Source organism: Sinocyclocheilus grahami, unplaced genomic scaffold (assembly GCF_001515645.1).
Source record: "Sinocyclocheilus grahami isolate Dianchi unplaced genomic scaffold, SAMN03320097.WGS_v1.1 scaffold46.1, whole genome shotgun sequence".
Taxonomy (NCBI): Eukaryota; Metazoa; Chordata; class Actinopteri; order Cypriniformes; family Cyprinidae; genus Sinocyclocheilus; species Sinocyclocheilus grahami.
In genome coordinates this window covers 375,051-394,789 of record NW_015505225.1, presented here as the reverse complement: position 1 = coordinate 394,789, position 19,739 = coordinate 375,051, and the positions used below count along the sequence as shown (strand labels likewise).

General features: G+C 37.3%; 1 protein-coding gene across 2 annotated transcripts in view; it reads left to right on the top strand.

The window, feature by feature from the left end:
* cadm1b (cell adhesion molecule 1b) overlaps positions 1-19,739 on the top strand; it is a 188,611-nt gene that overhangs the window by 151,083 nt on the left and 17,789 nt on the right. Inside the window, exon 8 of one of the 2 annotated variants that reach the window (XM_016268469.1) lies at positions 10,595-10,648. The exons of the other annotated variant lie outside the window; for it this stretch is intronic. Within the exon in view, the coding sequence (XP_016123955.1) occupies positions 10,595-10,648 (54 nt within the window). The remainder of the gene's footprint in view (positions 1-10,594; positions 10,649-19,739) is intronic. 2 annotated transcript variants of the gene reach the window in all.

Below are 19,739 nucleotides of genomic sequence, written 5' to 3'. Positions count from 1 at the left end.
GGGCATGCCAAGACAATGGCGGCAGTGTAACAGTTTCTCCATTTACACCATTACTGCATTCATGGCCTTCACAAAGGGGACTGTTTTGATGTCAGATCAAATGTTTTTGTAGGCTAATGTGAATTTGCAATGGGACAGATACATGTCACAACCTGATAAGCTTGTAGCGGAGATGCTGAGAGTGAAAACCCATCCTGTGTTACCGGAGCCTCCGGCACAGATAGTACTCAGTTAATTTGCTCAAAAAAAGGCTTTATTTGTTTAGGTACTTGGAATTGGAATTGGATGGAAACAACAAATGTAATAATAACAACAACAATAATTATATAGAAAAAAATAGGCAGGGTATTATTTCTGTCCGATAAGAAATGAAGCATATTTTATGGATTAGCTGAAAAGAAAACTTTTTCTCCAATACAAAACTCTACAAAAAACCTGTTTTAAAAGTTACACAAGTATATATATACAGGTTTAGGTACTTGGAATTGGAATTGGATGGAAACAACAAATGTAATAATAATAACAACAATAATTATATAGAAAAAAATAGGCAGGGTATTATTTCTGTCCGATAAGAAATGAAGCATATTTTATGGATTAGCTGAAAAGAAAACCTTTTCTCCAATACAAAACTCTACAAAAAACCTGTTTTAAAAGTTACACAAGTATATATATACAGGGACAGATAGATAGATAGATAGATAGTTTTTTTTTTTTTTTTTTGCATATTTGTCACACTTCCTGTTTTTGTTTTATTTTTTGCATATTTGTGGCATTTAAATGATTCAGATCAAACTAATTTTAATATTACACAAAGATAACCCAAGTGAATACAAAATGCAGTTTTGAAATAATGCTGTCATTTATTAAGGGGAAAAAGCTGTCCAAACCTGCCTGGCCCTACGTGAAAAAGTAATTGCCCCCTAAATCTAATAACTGGTTGTGCCACCCTTTGCAGCGATAACTGGCAATGAGTCTTTCACATCGCTGTGGAGGAATTTTGACTCACTCTTCTTTGCAGAGTCCAGGTCCTGAACAAGTTGTCCAGGTCCAAACCATCACACTACCACCACCATGTTTGACTGTTGGTATGATGTTCTTTTTATGAAATGCTGTTGGTTTTACGCCAGATGTAACGGGACACACACCTTCCAAAAAGTTAAATTTTTTGTCATATCAGTCCACAGAATATTTGCCCAAAATTCTTGGGGATAATCAAGATCTTTTTTGGCAAATTTGAGAGGAGCCTTTAATAATTGTGTTCTTTTTGGTCAGCAGTGGCTTTTGCCTAGGACCTCTCTCATAAATGTGTTTTTACCCAGTCTCTTTCTTATTGTTGAATCATGAACACTGACCTTAATTGAGGCAAGTGAGGCCTGCAGTTCTTTAGATGTTGTTCTGGGTTTTTTTAGGACCTCCTGGATGAGTCGTCGTTGCGCTCTTTTGGTTGGCCGGCCACTCACTGTTCCAAGTTTTCTCCATTTGTGGATAATGGCTCTGACCGTGGTTTGCTGGAGTCCCAAAGCCTTAGAAATGGCTTTATAACCCTTTCCAGACTGATACATGTCAACTCTTTTGTTTCTCATCTGTTCTTGAATTTCTTTAGATCGCAGCATGATGTGTTGCTCTTTAAGCATGCTTCACTTTGTCAGACAGGTTCTATTTAAGTGATTTCTTGATTCAACAGGTCTGGTAGTACTCAGGCCTGAATGTGGCTTGTGAAATTTAACTCAGCTTTCTAAAATAATGTGGTTAATCACAGTTCTTTCATGATTTAACAGGAGGGGCAATTCATTTTTCAAGTAGGGCCAGGTAGGTTTGGACAGCTTTTTTCCCTTAATAAATGAAATCATCATTTAAAAACAGCATTTTGTATTTACTTGCATTATCTTTGTGTAACATTAAAATTTATTTGATGACCTGAATCTTATAAGTGCCACAAATATGAAAAAAAAAAGGAAGGGGACAAAAACCTTTTCACTGCACTGTATATATATATATATATACTAATATTTGAACATTTCATTTAATCCTGTGATGGCAAAGCAAAATTTTCAGCATCATTATGTCACATAATCCTTCAGAAATCATTCTAATATAATAATATATGCTTAATATTTTTTTGGAAACCGTAATACATTTTTTTCCAGGACCCTTTAATGAAAAGAAAGTTCAAAAGAACAGTATTTAGTTGAAATATAAATGTTTTGTAACATTATTCATTTCTTTAATCCATTTTTGATCAATTTAATGCATCCTTGCACAATTAAAGTCATAATTTCTTTTTAAAAATCATACTGACCCCAAACTTTTGCAGAGTCATCTATATAAACTGAACAAAATGAAACAGTACAGTTATCTTAAAGAGCTATTTCTACCTCCTCTGACCTTTTAAAAATGAGTTTCATGGGAGTAACCTAATGCAGCAGGTTGATTTCACATTTAATAGTATTTTTGACATGAATAAAACCAGTTAATTTACCACATCTAGCACTTTTTAGGTTACATGATAAATCAGTTTTTACAGCGTATATGCTTTATATTTGCATTTGTAATGATACCAATTTTGTTTCTATTTTCTCCTGTTCCATTTTATATCCCTTTGTTCCTTTCTCTAGTCCCAATTCAGAAAAAGGAAAATCTAGGGCTGCAAATCTAGTTTAAAAGCTTTGTGATATACAATTAAAGTCAACTCCAGTTCAAGAAAAGGACGGAAGTAATATCTTCTCTTTGGTAAATGTGATGTAACTGTGCTGCTGCAGGGGATGTCTATGCTATGACTTTATAAGTATTTTTCGGGGTGAAGAGATACAAGGTTAAAATCCAACTTGATCCCGGTTCTAGTGGTGGTGGGTGGCTCAGTCCGGAAACATCTGCACCGTGAATTGGAAGACCAAGGCTTAAGTCCTTCTAAAGCCACTTTTGCTAGCTATTGTGGCCTTGAGCTAGACACATTTAACCTCCTTTCACTGCAAGGGCACCCTATGACTGCCCTTCATCTCTGTTTGTGATCACAGATATACAGTAAAAAAAAAAAGTGTGCATAGTTGGTGCAGTTAACATTTTTAATGTTGAAAGCAACTTAAAGAAATGTTCGCCTGCACATTCCCAACTAAATGGACCTGAAAGCTTTTATGAACATTGCTGAATATTCCTCTACGGAGACCTAGCAATACCTTCTGCCAGTCCTAAAACACTATAGATCACTGGAAGTAAATTTTTTTCAGTTCTTTAAACTAGGTGACTTACACCTTTTCAGATAAGCATTTAACTTTCTCTAGTAAATGTTCAGTTCACTTCATGGTCCTTTTCCTTCAGAAAGATACAGGCTAGTTGTAATGGTTTTCCAGGTAGGTGATTTTGCCCGCAGGATTGTTCCACTGACAGTAAAACCTGCTGATCAGGTACTTCTTTAATGCAATTCATGTACATTTATCTGCGTTTATCATTTATCATCATAATGAAGTTGTTTAAATTATCTGGAGATTTGGCAGTTGGGAATATGTGACACTGAAGGAAACGGCATGTCATTTTAAATGCTCAAGGTCTGTAGCCTTGACATTGAATTCATGCTCCATTATTTTGTATAATTCTGTATACGTTTGCCTTCATTATCCTTACTTTTCCCCTGAGTCACATTTCATCTTTTGATGTAAATGTAGTTTACATCTTGCAAATCCTTCAGTGACTCATTACTCTTTATTAACAGAAAGCAATATACAAAGCAAAAGTATTTATAAAGCTGTAGAGATTTGAATGTCTTAATAAGAGCTTTTAATTACATCTGAGACACATTATGTTGACCTAAAGCATGCTAAAATTTAACAAAAATAGCTAAATACATGTTGGCGCTCACAGGAGAATTGATTTCCCCCACTAATCATGGCATCCAGATTAATTAGTGTGTATCTATTAACACCCTCTCTGCACTTTTTAAGTATAGCATTCACAGTGGAATATTGCTTGCAGGTGTAGTTCAGGCAGTGCATTTAATTCGTTGGTGGAGCTAATCAATCTAGTCCAGCTAATTGCATGTTTGCTTTTTAGTCTGTCTCTAGTTTTAAATGGTGCTGTTCACCTGTTTTGAATTTCCAGTCACTGGATTATGATTAGAAATGCTTTGTGTGATTCAAACAAGAAGGATATGTTCATAGATAAACATTCTTATCAATATTAATCAATCATTGCTGTATGATTTAAGAGTTAGGGCTGTGATTGATCCATTAATTAATAGGAATTTTTATATTATATTAGTATCATTTTCAAGCATAATATTGCTGGTTACTTTGTCCATTTTTGATCAAATTTACTTGCGTGTCTCTGAGCAACATATAGTATTGGCCTTCCTGAATGAATCAGAATTTTGAACAAATCAGTTGAGTGAATGATTCAATGACTTATTAAATCATTTATTTGGCATCCAGATAGAATTTGCTGTCCCTAAGTAAATCAAGCTTTTTGAACAAATCGGTTGAACGAATGATTCAATGACTCACTTGTCGCCATCTACTGGCATATGAATATAAGCTGCAGAAAAAAATATTATAGACCTCCTTGGAGCAAATCACATTGTCCAATTATAAATGTATGTTTTTAATATTATTTTAATAGTATTGTAACAATGTCATAATAATACTAATATGCATTTAATATTAATTTAATATATTCATATTAGTATATAATATTACTGTAATAATATATCACAATGCATTTGTATTATGACATTATTAGTTGTATTATTTTTGTTTCATTAGTCTTATTCATTATTTATTTATTCAATTAAGTTTCCTTATCTCATTTATGACTGTTTATCACTTACATTTAATTTATATTCATGTTCATGGCAGATTATTTCTTTGAAGTTCAGGCTGTTATGGTATTTAATTTTTTCATTTGCCATACTCCCCTGAAAGACTCGAATGTGTGTGTTTAAACCTCTAAACCTGCACCCTATGTGTTTCCACCTACATCTAGGTTGGCAGTGCTGTTATTTACCACTCTTTTTAACCAACGTCTCTCCCAGTGGGAATTGTGTGTGTTTCAATTACAGTCACTTGATGTTCTGTGCAAAAGCCTTTTGGGAGAGAATAAGTATCGACACAGACCATGTCCAGCATTAACCTCCATATTCAGGCTCCTATGGGAGATGTTCTCTCAGCCAAACCCATGTAACATTCGCTCTTATTAAAATGTTTAAAACGCAAATGTAGACTCGGTGTCACAGCGTGCCACATACAATCTTATCTGTTTTTTCTTCACTGCCTCAGATGCTGAATGACTACAGCTACTCTGTAATGTTTGATATGAGGCCAAAGTTTCTGTCAAGACCGCTAATACGTAGTATGAAAGCTGTGTACTGTATATCTGACAGTATTAGACAGCCTTTCAACCACTTTAATTTTTGCTGTGACAGCATAATACATTTGACATTGAGAATAGGATTGATACACCACATAAAGGGAGCCAATGTGTATGTTTAAGCCTTTCCATACATTAGCATAGATAATTTATCATGCACTCAAAGGTTTTTCGTTTTACTGGGTCGGAGACCACAAGGAGAGCTCTTTAACGTTTCATTATAGTAATATTTGCTAACTCATGATTTTTACTTTATTCATACACAGGTGATCAGTGTATCTTTTCTCACTCTCATGTCATTCCAAACTTTTCTTCTGTGGAGCACAAAAACTTATTTTTTTTCTCCAGATAATGAAAGTCAGTGGGGTCCAGTGTTGTTGGAGAAAAACGTTTCTTCTGTTTAAACAGTAAACAAATGTTCAAATTACACTCATCGGCCACTTTATTAGGTGCACTTGTTCAACTGCTCGTTAGTGCAAATATCTTGTCAGCCAATCCCTTGGCAGCAACTGGAGACATGGTCAAGAAGATCTGCTGAAAAACCAAGAATCAGAATGGGGAAGAAAGGTGGCTTTGAATATGGCATGGTTGTTTGTGCCAGATGGGCTTGTCTGAGTATTTCAGAAACTGCTGATCTACTGGAATTTTTATATACAACCATTTCTAGGGTTTACAGAGATTGGTCCAAAAAGAGAAGATATCCAATAAGCAGCAGTTCTGTGGGTGAAAAAACCTTGTTGATGCCAGAAGGCAGAGGAGAATGGCCAGACTGGTTCAAGCTGATAGAAAGACAACAGTAACTCAAATAGCCACTCGTTAGAACCAAGGTATGCAGAAGAGCATCTCTGAACATTGAACCTTGAATCAGATGGGCTAGAGGAGCAGAAGACCACACCAGGTGCCACTCCTGTCATCAAAGAACAGGAAACCGAGGCTACAATTGGCACGGGCTCACCAAAATCGAACAATAGAAGATTGGAAAAAGGTTGATAGGTCTGAAATACGGATGGTAGGTTCTGAATTTGGCGTAAACAACATGAAAGCATGGATCCATCCTGCCTTGCATCAACGGTTCACACCACAGCTTACCTAAGTATTGTTACTGACCATATCCATCCTTTATCTTGTGATGGCTACTTCCAGCAGGATAACACACCATGTTACAAAGCTCAAATCATCTCAAACTGGTTTCTTAACCATGACAGTGAGTTGGCTATACTCAGATGGCTTCCACAGTCACCAGATCTTTGGGATGTGGTGGAACGGGAGATTTGGATCATGGATGTGCAGCTGACAAATCTGCAGCAACTGTATGATGTTATCATGTCAATATGAACCAGAATCTCAGAGGAATGCTTCCAGCACCTTGTTGAATCTATGCCATGAAGAATTAAGGAAGTTCTGAAGGCAAAAGGGGGTCCAGCCTGGTACTAGCAAGGTGTACCTAATAAAGTGGCCGGTGAGCGTATCTTCTTCAGTGTTCCATATAGAAAAAGAAGTTCATACAGGTTTGGAACAACATGTGAATGAAAAAATGATGACCGAAATTTCATTTTTGGGAAAACTATCTTTTATATATTTGTACTGATTGTCTTATCTATCTATTTTTCTGTTTGTGTTAAAAAACCATGAAGACAACAAACTTAGTGAGATGGTCTCAAATCCCACTAGGTTGTGCAATAATAAGCAAATTTCCGTTTTCGCACATAACTCTACCAAACAAAAATGTATAATTGTCTTTCATTCATAGTACATAGTTAAAGCATGCCAAATATATAATAACAAGGACAAATTTGTCAGTTCACATCCTGAATGTTACATATGTTTTAAAATCAGAGTTTATTAAATCAGTAAAACATTACTGTCATCATAAGAATCACAGTTGTTGAGGTGGTCTCACCTGCAAACAGGTCTCCTGGTGTGATTTTTTCAACATAAATAACAGAAAATAAAGGCAGGTCGGCTTGACTCATGCCGGCTCAGCTCAAATCTGGACCATTACCCAGTGATTCAACACATTCAGCATTGCTGAGAGACAGTGGAACAGAGCCAATGGGTTTTATGAGGACATATCTCACAAGTGTTGTCAGGACAATCCCGTCCGCGATAAGTACTCGTATCGTCCATTTTCTCACCGCGTGATTGGAATTTCATATTTCCATCCTTCACATACAAATGGAAATATTGCACGTCCAAACACATTCGCATCTCGCCGCTCATAACATCGTGCCAGGAGTCACCCAGCCTGCAAATTGCCCGTGGAAAATTCTTGTTTGCTTGACTATTATGCATGCCACATACTATTCAGACCTTTGTGTTGGCGTATCCCCTGCATGAACAATTTCAGCCACGGGACTATGACATTTCCAAAACCCGTCTGCAATCGGTCACGGCGCACGAAATCCCTGAAATATTTTCATCAGGCGATGCATCTCCCAGCATCTACATTCAGAAACATTATCCTGTCCTTGATGTTTTATCATTAGTTGGGAAGTGTTTGGGCTCCTACTGAGATCTTTTGATGGAGCACAGACAATAAAGTGATGGAGACAGCCAGCCAATTTTGCCTGCTGCGACTGTTCCCCAGCAAGGCGCCTGAGTATCTGTGCTAAAAAGTGGAATGATAGTCACATAGTACAATAGCTTGGCCGCATTTGCCAGCGCCCCATTATTCCACTGATTGTGCGATGGCTGTATCCAATATGACTGTGTGTTTATTAATAAATGATTCTCATAATGTAATTTTCTCTTTCTCCCGTTTCATTACTCGCCACATGATAGGAAAGCTGCCTAAAAGATTTGAATCAAGTCGAGTGGACCTTTTTGGTTTTCTGCACTGCACGTAAATCCCATGTGCTTTTCGGATGCAAACTTTAGGACTGACCATCCGAGCGGTGAAATCGGATCCGTTTGTTTTGGCCTTGTAAGTCAATATCTGCTACATCTACATCAGTTGCTGTAGTAATGATGTAAGCGTCAGCAAGATGCCGTGAAACTTTCTCATACAACATCTGAGTGCAGCTGTCAGAGAGGACGGGAAATGGAAATTTTGCCTCTGCTCACGTCCATCACTGCATCTCACCGCAGAGCTGAAATCACAAGGCACATTCATGCAAATACTGCTGATTTATTTTACTCATTCATTATACAGGGCATTCGGACACAGCTGCAGACTGTATTGCACAATTTTGTGTGACATTACATACGCAGTGTGTCGGAAAACGCCGATCGGATGCGTTCCAAAAAAGTCTGATTTTAATCGGATTGGATGGGGTTTGGATCACTTTGTAAACATCGGATTTCATGTGGGTTTTTTTCCGCTGTTCAGTCTACAAACAAAACAACTAAACGGATTTGAGTCAGATATGCCAAAACATCGGATTTTTGCTGCATGTCTGAACAAAGCCTTTGGCACAGTGTGTTTTGTTTAATTACACGGCTTGTGTCGGCCAGTGTCATGCCCATTGAAATGCAAGCTTTATACTATTGCTTGGACGTCTAATTCTATATTACTTAAGCTGCCGTTTTCTATTATTGCAGGTAGTAAGCCCATTATTTCAATTCAAGTCATTTTCTTTACATGTTTCTTACATTACATTTGATCAAATATCTATAGCTGGCCAATTTGCCTTCAGCTGTTTCAATAACACTGTTTTGCAAGATAATGCTTCACAGTCAGACATGCAATTTCATGTAAAAGCAAAATAACAGGCCATTTTTCATTTCAATCAAGGATATTAATGAGCTATTGTCTGAATTAAGCCCCCTTTACATTTGGACATTCTTTAGTGCATCTGCACCTTGTATTATAGTATATCTCAAGTGTGATTTAATAAAAGTCAGCCTGCAATTACCCACATAAAATGGAAAGCACAACTTATATATTACATCAGAGGTTGCACAAACTGAGCATGTTCCATGTTTTACCAAATATCAAAGACATTAACGGATAGGCTAGTTTAAAACATTGTATGTCTTTTTGACATATTTAAAAAAGGGAAAGTCACTTTAAAGAGCTGAACAACTGGGTTTTAGGGAGAGTTTAGGATAATTAATTTTTGATTACATCAAAAAAATTACATAATTATATTTAATTACAAATTAATTCCACATTTAATTACTCTCAAAATAAATTAATACTTTTATTTAGCAAGGATGCATTAGATTTATTAAAAGTGACCGTAAAGTGACTTTTAAATTTAAATTTCGAATGAATCATGAATTAAAAAAAAGAAACAAAAAAAATGTTTTCAACATTGATAATAATAAAATGTTTATTGAGAACTAAAATCAGCATATTATAATGATTTCTGAAGGATCATGTGACATTGAAAACTGGAGTGATGATGCTGAAAATTCAGATTTTCCATGACAGGAATAAATTACATTTAAAATTTTACTTGTAAAATTTAAGTTGTAATAATATTTCACAATATTACTGTTTTATTGTATTTTTGACCAAATAAATGCAGCTTTAGTGAGCACAAGAGACAAAAATTTAACACATCATGCTAAATTGGTTTGTAGTTTATTCCCTCATTAAAGCCATTAAATACACATTCTTGTACATTTCCCTATTTGTCCAGTTTTCAAATACATTTTTGTTTCAATTCAGACTTTGTAATGTTTTGATTAATCTCAGAGCTGGTTGGTTTGGTTCACGTCTTTGAACTCGTTGATGAAGATAAAAAAAAAATCCCTATGGAAAAAAAATGAATAGAAAAAATTTTTTCGGAACCAAGACGGCTTAACAAGTGGGCAGGCACTGTTGCGCTCTATTGCATTTCCCTGCTTTAGAAACATTCCCACAGTAAAAGGATGCTAATAAGGCTTAGAAGTGAAGAAAATGGGAGACAATAAAGTTTTGAATTGCCCCTGTGAGGATCTGGAAAGAGAAACAGGATATTGTTCATTAAATTAGATGACCAGATCCTAAGACCTGATAAAAGAACAGCATGTTGGAAAATGTACAAATCATTCCATCAAAATGACAGATATTGATCTGTTATTATGCAGGCAAGTCTTGGAAAACAAGACTTTAAGTAAAGATTTTTGCCCAGTAAATGTAGTCAGGTTTATGGTATGATGACAAAAATGTTCCCAGGTGTAAAGGGGTCTTTGGTAAAGAGATGTTCCTCTTTCTTTCAAATATCTCTATCATACTAACATGATGGCTTTTGTGACTTCTCTCCTTCATTTAATACCTCTTATGTGTGTTTTCATTTTCTCCATCTAGATGTTCTCACCACAACCCCCCCACCCACCACTACCACCATCAACGCTTTCCAAGGTACAGTATCCCATCTGAGCTGCAGGGTTCTCACTCCATCTCACCCTTTTTTACATTTTTCCTGTGTCCTGCTGTGCTTGTGCATCTAAGTGTATGTGCGTGTGAGAGAGTGTAAGTATGCCGCTGATGCATGTTACTGTCCATGAGCTAAAAAAGACAGCGGGAAGAGGGTAAAGTGCAGGGGCTCGTGCAGAGACAGGCAGGCCGCCCTAATAAGATCTCGACGCAGATAGTGGACTCAGTGGCCTCGCGGCGCCTCGCCGTCATTGTCACTTGTCAGGTTGTGCTTGTCAAATCCTTTTCTGTCACTCGCTTGATCTTTCACCATAGAGATTCATTTTGGAGCGAAAATCTTATCAGGATCTCGGCGTGTCTGTGCCTCAGATTACGATTACAAATATCCTCGGCCTTCCGTAAGAATGACATTAACACATCCTTGAAATGCTCTGATGAAACACACACTGTAAAAACATTATTTTTAAAGTTGTAAATAAAAACAAAGATTGCAGTGCCCTGCATCATAATTGCTGAATAAAATCCAATGCTAATTTATGGGGTGCTGATTCCAAAAATAGTGTCTCATTTGCTCACAAAGTATGATGCATTTTGTAGCAGTTTTGCTTTCGACAATCATTTGTAAGCTGAACAAATCTTGTATTATCACTTAATAACCAGAAAAATTGCCACAAACACGATTCCTATCATTTTTTTGAGCCAGCCTACTAATATTTTTTTCAATTTTCAGCTGATTTTTACGTTTACAGTATAAATGATTCAGAAGAGGTTATCTTATGCCTCATCCTGATTTCAAGGTCAGAATTGTGGCCAGTAATGGAAGAAAATACAAATGTGCTACATCTGTGGATGTTTCACTACATCCAAACAGTAACTGAAGATGACAGATTTTGTGAAAAAGCTTGTTTATAAACTTGGGTTTAGTAAAGTTCTTTGACCGTAAATGAGTATTTGAGCATATTTTTCCATTCCTTTAAATATTGTAAGGTAAATTATATATTTTGAATATCCTTTTCAAAAATCATCAAACTTTTGACATATGATTGATTTTGATATTTTAATCAGTGCATTAAAGCTGATATATTATATAGATTTATGTATATAATATGTCAGCTAAGATAGATAGATAGATAGATAGATAGATAGATAGATAGATAGACTAGCAATTTCTGAGTGAAACATTTTTCTACATCTAATTTTCATCAGTTTATCAACCATGATTTATCATGTTTTTTCATAAATGTTGTTGTCATTTATCGTTATCAATTTTCCAGTAGCTGTTTTATTCTGATCCTAATGAGGTTTTCTTGAGCTCTTAAAAAATACTCTACCAATCCATGTTTATTAACATGCAAAGGAAAGCTCAGGACTAGGAATTCCCAACAAATAAATCAATGGCAGGTAATTGGTGCTATATAGAAATGTAATACATTTTTGATGAGCTAGCAAAGAGTGAGAAAGGATAGGGTTGCACTGTACTATCAAAAAAATCAATTAAGCCATAATGTCTTGCCGAAACACTCAGTAGCTTTAGGGGGTGACATTTAGAGATGATTGCCATTTATAACACAAAATAAATGGCTAAATGGAAGCACCGATAGTGGCACCTTTAACAGATGCCACACTTTCTCCTCTTTCGCAAAATAGTCATGCACGGCGAGTAGGAGCGTGATAGTGTCAGCCTTTCAGATGAATCATCTATGCTCAGGACTTTTTTGTGATCATCAGGCTGAACTAAGTCATGTCTGGTTTTCGCTCGGAAGAGCCGTTCTCTTGTGTTCCTTCCCGGGCCTAACTTCTTCGCATGCAGAGTAAGCATGTAAGAAGTTTATTGGTGTAACCGTCTTAACCTCGGATTACCGTTCGAGCAGAACTTGCTTTCAAGCAGACACGGCGGGTAATCCACTCACGGTGAGTACAGGAGAACTTGGGGGACCTGCTAGACATCTAAAACAGTCACAATGTTTTATCTGATATGCAGTCTGGTCTTTAGGGCTGGTGGACGGCTACGGTTGGAGAAACGTGACCCTGGGTCCTGCATATTTAGTCTGTGGGTGTGAGGGGTCGGCTCAAGGGGATTGGAGCTGCTGTGGATCAGCGATTAATATTGATAGGAGAATGAGTGCCAAGCTGGTTTCTGTGACGGGGCAAAAAAAGTGTGCCATACAAGTGGATATATTGTATGAACGCATATGGGTCAGCCTCACAGCATTATGGTATTACATATGGTTGATTGTATACTGATTTTACATTATAAAAGCAGCACATTCTTTTTTGTTTTCTATTTTTTAGCCAAGTAGAGGCTGGAAAGTAATGAAGCAGCCTGTTCACATTATATATGTATATATTGTGACGAGTCGGCTGCCTCCCCCTAATTATCATCATCACCCCATCCCTTAATCGCCGCCCTTCGCCAGGCTCCCGACGGGAGTGGGTGCGTGAGAGAGGAGGGGCGCTGAAATAGCTAGGGGTGGCGGCCTGTGATGGGGCACACCTGAACCGAATGGAGCCTCATCACTGCCACTGTTTAAATGCCGAGCACACCTCTCCTCGGGAGACCGGTCTATTCCCCGTGCATGCACGCTGGTGTCCTCGTGGGTCCAGGAAGGGTGCATAGAGGGACTCCCGTGCCGCCAGAGTTGTGAGCTACCGGACCCGCGGTCCGGACGAGAACCGCCCGCGTTACACAGCCGCCAGGATGCCAGGGCGTCTAGTCCCTTCACACGCCGGGGTCAAGGCGAGAAGGATGCCGCCGCTGGAAGAAGCCTCCGCCCCTCGCGTCCCGGACTGGAGAGGGGAGCGTGTGCAGCCGCCGGACTCCGCCCCTTACCTGGACCCTTCCTTCCTGATCACTGCCCTTCCCTGCACGAAGCCCGCAGCACGACGAGGACACCAGATCCCCTGTTTTATTTTGGACACTAGATTCCACTTTTCCCTGGACACTTTGTTGTTTTATATTATTTTGTCAATAAAAGCCTCTCCAAGGCCTGACGCCACACCCACTGTGTCTGTCGTGTGCTCCTCCCGTGACTATATGTGTATATATATATATATATACAGTTGAAGTCAAAAGTTTACATACACCTTGCAGAATCTGCAAAATGTTAAAGGGGTGGTTGACTGGGTTTTTTCTAGGCTTGATTGTGTTTATGGGGTGCAGTCTAGCATGTGTTCATGCTTCGTTTTTTAATAAACGCATTATTTTTCACATAATTTACCTTTATTCCACACCGATCTGTCCCTTCTCTAGCAAACGCCTCGATTATTTCCTGTTTTTATGAAGCCCCTCCCTCAGAAATACGCGATGGGCTGAGATTGGTCAGCTGGCTCAGTGTGTTGTGATTCGCTAAACCGCCTCTAGCGCGTCTGAACATCCCGCCCCTCAAGCTCAAAATGTGCTTCAGTTGTATTGTAAACAATGACGTCCTCTATATTGCTTATCACTTCCTCTTCTCTAAAGCAGAGCAGACCTCGCCCCCTTTGCTGCGTGTTCCCGGGGGCGGGGTTTATCTGGGTTTGTGATGTAACGGACCTGGGAAGAAGCTCGTTGTAGTCCCTACCAGCCGTTTTTGTAGGCATTAAACTGCCAGAATTTTAAAAGACGATATCTCCGTTTGCATTGAACTTTCAGCACTGCAATTTTGCAGATATTGTTCATGCTCAACAGCAACATTACACACTAACTAACGTTAAAAAAGTGAAATCGCAATCAACCACCCCTTTAATTATTTTACCAAATAAGAGGGATCATACAAAATGCATGTTATTGTTTATTTAGTACTGACCTGAATAAGATATTTCACATAAAAGATGTTTACATATAGTCCACAAGAGAAAATAATAGTAAAATTTATAAAAATGACCCCATTCAAAAGTTTGTTCTTAATACTGTGTTTTTTTTCCTGAATGATCCACAGCTGTGTTTTTTATGTTTAGTGATAGTTGTTCTCGAGTCCCTTGGTTGTCCTGAACAGTTAAACTGCCTGCTGTTCTTCAGAAAAATCCTTCAGGTCCCACAAATTCTTTGGTTTTCCAGCATTTTTGAGTATTTGAACCCTTTCCAAAAATGACTGTATGATTTTGAGATCCATCTTTTCACACTGAGGACAACTGAGGGACTATTACAGAAGGTTCAAATGCTCACTGATGCTCCAGAAGGAAAAACAATGCATTAAGAGCAGAAGGGTGAAAACTTTTTGAATTTGAAGATCAGGGTAAATTTAACTTATTTTGTCTTCTGGGAAACATGTAAGTATCTTCTGTAGCTTCTGAAGGGCAGTACTAAAAAAAAAAGAAGATATTTAGGCAAAATAAGAAAAATATACACATCTTCTTTCTGTTCAAAAGGCTCTTAATGCATCGTTTTTCCTTCTGGAGCATCAGTGAGCGTTTGAACCTTCTGCAATGGTTGCATATGATATTTTTATTTTAAGTAAGTGCTGTTCTTTTTTAACTTTCTTGTTCAAATAATCCTGACAAAAATAATTACAGTTTCCACAAAAACATGACACAGCACAAACATTGATAATGAGAAGAAATGTTTCTTGAGTAGCAAATCAGCATATTATAATGATTTCTGAAGGATCGTATGACACTGAAGACTGCAGTAATGATGCTGAAAATTTGAAAAAAAATTTAAAATATTTCTGTTTTGATCAAATAAATGCAGCCTCGACTTAAAAAAAATCATTAAAAAACATTTTAAAATCTTACCAACAATAAAACAGCACAACTGTTTTCAACACTGATAATAAGAAATGTTTCTTGAGTAGCAAATCAGCATATTATAATGATTTCTGAAGGATCGTATGACACTGAAGACTGCAGTAATGATGCTGAAAATTTGAAAAAAAATTTAAAATATTTCTGTTTTGATCAAATAAATGCAGCCTCGACTTAAAAAAAATCATTAAAAAACATTTTAAAATCTTACCAACCCCAAACTTTTGAACAGTAGTGTACTTCTTACTATTATAAAGATATTTTTACTTTCATAACCTCACCCATACCCTAACCACTTTTTTTTTTAAATAGTAGAAAAAGTATTCAATTGAATAGACTTGGAATATAATGCACAAATAAAATGCATTACAGTTATTATCATTTTATGCTGTGCTTGTAATGTATTTAAACGGTAATGTAACCATACGAATATATTTAGTCATATAAATATAATGCAAATCGATATGTATCTTGCTCAAAATTGCTGAAACGTTTGTAATAATAAAATGCTTCAGTGAGAGTGCAGTTATATTTTGTCTTTACTAAACTGCCCAAAATAACAGAACTGTCTCCATCAGAGGTGCTACTGCACCCACACTTGTTCTTGACATCCCATTCTTGTGGGAGGGTTTCTCAAGATTTGCACTACACCACTGACTTGGCCTGCGAGTTTAGTCTATGAGTATGAGAGGTCGTCAGCATTATTTGATTTCGAGGGGATTGAATCTGCCATGGATCAGAGATTAATATTGATAGGTGCAAGTGTGTGCCAAGCTGGTTTCCGTGAAAGGGCAAAAAGTGTACCATCCAACTGGATATATGGACGCACTGCTGGGTATTGATGAAATATAAAACAATGAATACAGCTGAGCTCTAGATCGGGTGCGCCGCAGGGCGGGTCCATATTTTATGAGATCGTGTCAAGTTAGAGCAGAAAACTGCTTCTAGATGTGAATGCACATACTCATCAGCATCTGTAGATGTTTTTCTCCTCTCGTTATCCGGTATCGCCACCTCAAACTTCCCTGTCCTAGAAATCTCCTCCATGAATCTCCCAAACAATCCAATTAAGAGCGGAACGTGGAGACAGATAGCTGGACGCATCCGATTGTTGACTCACTTTGAGAAGCTTTGCTTTTGCAGCGGGATGACGCAGACATTTAAAGGTTACCAGATTTGCTTTTAAACCCTTTGAACAGACAAAAGATGATGTGTCCTTGCTCCATATGCAGACATCAGCAATGTTTTCCTATATAATGAGTTCCTCCTCAGAAATTTTTCAAGGCCTATCCAATATGTCCTGGCTGAGCTCACTGTGCCTGCAGGTAAAGCGGAGGGTGCTGGGCTCATGGATCTGTCTGCTGAGCGTCATTTATGCAGCTCTGCGTGGGAATGATGGAGTTGCTGCCGGCCAAACAACACACTGAAGACTTTGTGTATCATTAGTCTTAAAACAAGCTCTCCAGCTTCGGCTGTGATTTAATTTGTCACCGCGAATGTATTGCGTTCCTTCCCACCTTACAATCTTCTTTCACAACACAATGCCAGGGAGGGCTAATTTTAGACCATTCTTACTGTTTGTTGACTTGAGGCACATAGCATCTTGTTTTCTAGCATTGTTGTCAGCTGCATTTATAATATGTAAGCTTTTGGCTCTTTAGCTGACTTAAGCCTGATGCACGCTTTATGGTTTTGGAGACAAACTGTGGGATTCGTAAAACGATGGCAGAATAGGCAGCCTTTGATCGTGACTCCCTCACCGATGATTGCGAAACATTGTAGGATAGGCTGTTCTCTTGATTCTGTTAATCTGATTATTTCCGATTCGTTTTTATTTGATTCTGATTCTTTTGTGTACACATCAGTTATAATGAATTATAGTTAATCTTGCTTACATAGGGAAAAAAATATCTCTCAGCTGTTTTTAAAATTATTCAAAGAACCTTTACATTTAACTAATTAACTATTTTATCAAAATTAACAACAGGGCCTAAACAATGCCTTAAATTTCTGTTTAACAGATTAAACCAACAACTGCTCATTCAACCAAATGAAGTAGACTTTAAATTGCATTTCTGATATTATACGTTAAATAATTATGTATTTTATCAAAATACTCCATTGCTTAAAGTAATTATAACTTGATGTTCATTCAGTAATGGCTCTCACTGATTCATCGACTTCATTCAGAGAGGAAGGGGTGTACTCACTTCTGTGAGATACTGTACATATGAAACAAATATCAACTAATGTTTTAAAGTGCCCCTATTATGGGTAAGGAAAGGTTAATATTTTGGTTTTGGGAGTCCCCAACAACAGGTTCACATGCATGCAAGGTCAAAAAAACACTCTTATTTTTTTTTAAATATATAAATAATTTAAATTTTTTTTTATATATTTTTTTTTACCTTACTTGCTCAACGACTCCCAATCCCAAACGATTCGCTCAATGATTAATTTTTCTAAACCCCTCCTTTGCGTGATGCTAATCTGAGGTGATTGGTCCAATTGGTCTCATTTCCATTTCATCATGCCTGTAATGCCTGATAAAGCAGCGTTTGTGAGCAGTGCTGCTTTGTGTACAGCGTTACTGGGGAAACAACTGTTTTTACCGCTCCAAAAGCGGCTCCTATAGTGGCAAAGAATGAATTTGCATTTTCATTCTGACCAATGCGAAAATACCAACCAGTGGGTGGGCAATATGCTAATATTTCATGTTGACGTCAACATGAAACGGTTTCAATGATTCAGAGTCGACTCTTTCTTTTGAGAGACAATAACTTTATACACGGTGCACTTTCAGATTTAAAACTTTGCAGAATGTTTTCATTCACTTAGAGCTGTGTTACACACTGCATGAATGGTCATTTTCAAAATTCCATAATGGGGCACTTTAAATTATATGGTGAACCTTCTAACTCTTAATTAATATATGTAGTTCACTTTTTTATTAACAGGAACTGCACAGTAAAATAAGATGAACTGCATTTCTTGTGATTTCTTTTGAATTATGTTTAATGTATTTTATTAAAATATTTCATCACTGAGAGTAATGATATCTTGATGTTCATTTAGTAAGCATTCTGATGTATTCAGCTCGATGTATTCGATTATCCTTATTATCCCTCAGAATAATTCACACAGAGTTCATGGGTCATCGTGAAAGATTTGTTAAATCATTTATTGGACTACACTTGCGCCATATGTTCTGATTCAAAAGATTTGGTTTAAAAGAGTCATTTGCTCATTAATTGGACTACACTGGAAAAGCCCTAATGAACTAATTGTACTGTGATTAACTGTAATGAATGAAGTTCTGACCATGTAATGAACATTGATGATAGCTTCTCTGTATGATATGCAATGTAATTATCTGCTTATACAGTATATCATTCCCTTTCCGTTTTAATCGTAGTATTACAAATACCTTGAGTTTGCTTTGAAGAATAAGCAGCTCACAAATTCACTCTTTCATCAAGCCATGACAGACTTCAACATTAGCACAATGGCTTGTTTGAGAAGTGTCAGAATGTGACACAGTTGATAATGTAAAACGCCCAGTCAACCCTGTCAATTGCGACCAAAGCCCTAAGACTGACATAAAAGAGGGCTGATGTCGCACAGTCTGGTTTGGCTTCTACCCAAGATCTCACCGGGCTCATATTGTATAGTCTGACCAGCAACAAACGCAAAGGACAGGGAAAAAAAGTCGCTGTGTGCACTTGGCTTTAGACAAGGCCGAGTCTATTAAATCATTTTATTTTTTAAGAAATGCACAGCGGTGGCTCGTTATCAGGCGTCTTTCATTGTAACAGCATGGTGTCACACAGTAAGCTTCACAGTACCCACATAGAGTAAATCACTGTGAATTCCCTCCAGATGCAGTTGTACTAATCAGATGTGAAAACACTGTACCAGATGTTGCCTTTGGTCACCCCATATGAGCTCCTCAGAGAAGTTTCCTCTGTTGATTTTTGGAGAACAAAGAACGGCATCAACAGCAAAAAATGCCACAAACCGTGCGGCCTCTTTCAGAGCTGAATCCACTGTGATTACTGCATGTGGAGTGACGGTTAAAAACCCTTCGTTTGGATTTTACTCTCCAATGCTCTCATTAAATGATACATTATAGAATAGAAAACACTACTCTTACTGTTTCTAATGTGTGTGTAAATATAAAAGATGCAGCACAGTACAGTACAGTATGTACATAAGTATACCCAGATGATCTATGCTACTACATTTGTCAAAATCTATCTATCTATCTATCTATCTATCTATCTATCTATCTATCATTATGTTGATCTATCTATCTATCATCTATCTATCTATCTATCTATCTATCTATCTATCT